This window comes from Rhagoletis pomonella, unplaced genomic scaffold (assembly GCF_013731165.1).
Source record: "Rhagoletis pomonella isolate Grant_MI unplaced genomic scaffold, Rhpom_1.0 Rhpom_scaffold_00024, whole genome shotgun sequence".
In the NCBI taxonomy this organism is placed as follows: Eukaryota; Metazoa; Arthropoda; class Insecta; order Diptera; family Tephritidae; genus Rhagoletis; species Rhagoletis pomonella.
In genome coordinates, this window is record NW_023458578.1 from 220,630 (window position 1) to 222,076 (window position 1,447).

A 1,447-nucleotide genomic window follows, 5' to 3' on the forward strand; every position below is an offset into this window, starting at 1 on the left:
AGTGGGATGGAGCATGCTGAAACTGAGGTTCATCTACCCTTTCCATAGATCTAACTCTAAGTATTCTTTAATGACGTTGTCATAATCAGTCTTGAAGGAAATATTTTTAAGTAATCTAATTTCATTGCGTGCAAATTGTCGTAGGGCAATATGACGTGAAGATCCTAATTTTATATCCTTTGGATATTCATTTTTAAAGGGTAGTACTAAAACATATCTCCCTTCCGAATTCCTTGTACTCGTTGTACCAACAACTCCTCACAAAACGTGTCTTCTTTGCTTTGTATATGCCGCTTTAGGATCTCTTCTAATTCCCAGAACTATTGAATTTGGTTACTTATGGAACTATTCTCTCCCATTGAGACTTTGGTAGCAAAGCAAGAAACGTGTGCAGTGGAGGTTGCCCCAGTGACAATCCACCCGAACGCAGTTTCTTGGGATAAAAGGTTATTATGAAGACTCCGCTTCACACCCTCCATCATAACTTTGGGGTACAAATCACCCCCAATTAAAAGATCTATTGGACCACTTTGTAAGAAGTTAGGATCCGCTAAGGGTTCCTTAGGCAATTGGTCAAGTACGGATCTGTGCAAGGAAGTGGACGGTAAGTTACCGGTAATCTGTGGTAACACAAACGCGGTAGCTTCAGATCGCGCGGAGAACCTAACAAGAATGTGCATAATTTAAATGAACACGAAGACACCTTCTTATTTAATCCCGATATGGTTGCATTGGTCTTCGAAAAAGGTAACTTTAAAAGATTGCGCACTCGTTCCGAAATAAACGTTGCTTCCGATGCAGAATCAATAATAGCATTGATTGTGCATGAAAAATTACTTTTACACTCCTTTACCGAATGGCCTCTTGAAAGGCAATTGAGGCACAAGTTGTGTTTTTTGATTGTGGCATATCATCACTAACAGAAAGGCTTATACATTTTTTGCAAAGTCGCAAAACATGTTGTTGCTTTGGGCATAAAATACATTGTGTTGCAGACGATATGTTGGTAGCGTGTGAAAATTTCTTCTGCCCGATGGGTTCTGATGTTGTTGCGCTGTCCGTTGTTGTTGGAATGCATATGTTGACGTTGAAGGTGGCGATGGACATCTAACATCCGTGATTGATTCCAAAGTCCGGAAGCGCTGTGTAAGAAAGGTATCCATTGGGCTCCAAAGTGGAATGGCAGCTTTATCCACAAGAGTTTGCTCCCATAGACTTAGGGTGGTTTCCGGAAGTCGATTCGAGCACAAAAACACAATAATCGGATCCCAGTTGGATACGTCTATGTCATACATGGCTAATGCTGCTAAACACCCATTGATGTTGCTTTGGATATTTTTTAATGCCGATGCGCTCTCAGTCCGAATGACTGGTAAAGCAAACAACAACTTAAGTTGACGATTGACTAACACACGTTTATTTTCAAAGGTGGCTTTGAGATTGGCCC

The 1,447-nt window shown here is 40.9% G+C and overlaps 1 protein-coding gene across 1 annotated transcript; it reads right to left on the minus strand.

Moving 5' to 3' along the window:
* Positions 1–6: 6 nt before the first annotated feature.
* LOC118749623 lies at positions 7–1,447 on the minus strand (the record flags this gene model as incomplete). Its single annotated transcript, XM_036484426.1, is given in 1 exon segment — positions 7–1,447. A coding segment is annotated over 1 exon segment (518 nt), but the record flags the coding sequence as incomplete, so codon positions are not given.